Here is a 1,813-nt window from a genome sequence, read left to right as displayed (position 1 = left end):
AAAACTTTAATATGAAAATAATTACTCCAATCATTCTATTAGTATCGATTAATATGTATATATATATATAAGGGCAAATAGTTAGTAAACAAAAATTTTAAAATCACTCAACTTAGAACCCATTTTAGTACTGTTTTAATAAGATAGCCATCGATACAATTTCGCACTCCACAAGCTGGAAAAATAAGCTCAGAGAATCTTGATGGGAACTAATTAATGAAAAGGAGGAAGCTTGCAAGGATAATAAGTATACCACTCCGTGTGCGGGCAAAACCTTGGGAATGCAAAGAAAGCTGCACACTCTGCCGCCGATCTCTGCTCTCCCAGTCCCAAATCAGGGACGCAGTTCTTCCTAATATCAAGCCCACCTCTCAAAGCCAACACCCTACACACCGGCCCAACCTGCGTAAAGTAATTATCCGACAGCGACAAGTTAACCAGACTCCCAAGCGCACACAACAGCTCCGGCACCGCCCCGTACAGCAGGTTCCCGGCGAAGTTCAGCTGCTCCGCCTTCTCCAAGCAACCTAGCGAGAACGGCAACGGACCCGTTAACCGGTTGTTGCCGGCGTCCAACACCGTGGCCTCCTTCAGCAGCCCTATCTCGTACGGAAGGCACCCGCTCAATGAATTGTTCAACAGCAAAATCTCCGTCACCGTAGACAATGCCTCGGAGATGGTTCTTGGGATGGGGCCCGAGAACTTGTTGTTCGCCAGGGCCACGTAGATGAAATGAGAGCTACCCAGATCGTCGGGGAGGTTCTGCGTGAACTCGTTGTTGTTGATGAAGAGGAAGTTGAGATCGTTCTGGGTGAATATTTCTGGCGGTACCGGTCCGGCGAAGAGGTTGAACCGGATGTCGAGGAAGGATAGACCAGTCATGCCCACAACGGCGGCCGGGAACTGCCCAGACAGCTTGTTGTTGCTGAGGTCGAGCTCATAAAGGTAGGGGAGATGGGAGACGGCCGGGGAGACGGTGCCGGCGAAGCCGTTGGAGTTGGCGTGGAAGAGGGCGATGTCGGGGAGGCCGTCGAGGAAGCCGGAGAGGGTGGGGGCCTCGAGGCGGAAGCCATTGAAGTCGACGGAGGCGAGGGCAGTGGCGGAGCGGTTGTCCGGCGGGTTGTCGCAGTAGAAGCCTTTGTAGGTGCAGACGTTGGGGCCGACCCAGGTTTGGGTGACGTTGAGAGGGTCGGAGGTGATGGTGGTTTTGAATTTTTGAATGACGGGGTAAACCATGGCGATCCGCTGGTCTGCGAAGGTTAGTTGTGCTTTGGCAGTGTCTGCGACAACTGTGGTGTGGGGAGAGGGGAAAAGGAGGAGGAGGAGGAGGAGGAGGAGGGGGAGGAGTGGGAGTTTGAAGGTGAATGGGGAACTGCTCATTGTGCTTTTGATTTGGAAGATATTTTGCTTCTTGTGTTAGTTTTATCTTTAGTTTTGTAGAGGCTGAGATCATGGAGGAGGGGAGAAGAACAGGGGATCATGCTATAATTTATATGGAGAAAGAAGAGCAGAAGAATGATTGAAGATGGCCAAGTGAAGGAAAAAGGAGGGTTTTTGTTGGAGTTGGTGGTGGCCGGTGCGTGGTGATGATCTTTGTCTTCAGTCATTTTTCAAATGAACGAAAAGGATATATATTTTATTCAATTTTTTGGTTTGTGATTTAATATATTTTTTGTCCACTTGATTTTGTGTGTGTGTGTGTGTGTGTGTGTGTGTTAGTGTGTGCGGGGGGGGGGGGGGGGGGGGGAACCCAATCATTTTTATTTAAAATAGAAAAATTATTAATTTATGTGGCCTAATTTAAAAATTATAG

The 1,813-nt window shown here is 48.9% G+C and overlaps 1 protein-coding gene across 1 annotated transcript; it reads right to left on the bottom strand.

Annotated features, from left to right (window-relative positions):
- Nucleotides 1–213: 213 nt before the first annotated feature.
- Nucleotides 214–1,380, bottom strand: LOC131162776 (uncharacterized protein At4g06744-like). Its single transcript, XM_058119376.1, has one exon. It carries the CDS (start codon nucleotides 1,378–1,380, stop codon nucleotides 214–216), a length of 1,167 nt encoding a protein of 388 aa, XP_057975359.1.
- Nucleotides 1,381–1,813: the final 433 nt, after the last annotated feature.

This window comes from Malania oleifera, chromosome 8, assembly GCF_029873635.1.
Source record: "Malania oleifera isolate guangnan ecotype guangnan chromosome 8, ASM2987363v1, whole genome shotgun sequence".
NCBI classification, from domain to species: domain Eukaryota; kingdom Viridiplantae; phylum Streptophyta; class Magnoliopsida; order Santalales; family Ximeniaceae; genus Malania; species Malania oleifera.
Note: the sequence above shows the minus strand (reverse complement) of the source record. Positions and strands in the feature narration are given on the sequence as shown.

Bases quoted from the DNA above. Each gene is read 5' to 3' on its own strand.
- LOC131162776 (XM_058119376.1), bottom strand. From the start codon at position 1,380: ATGAGCAGTTCCCCATTCACCTTCAAACTCCCACTCCTCCCCCTCCTC.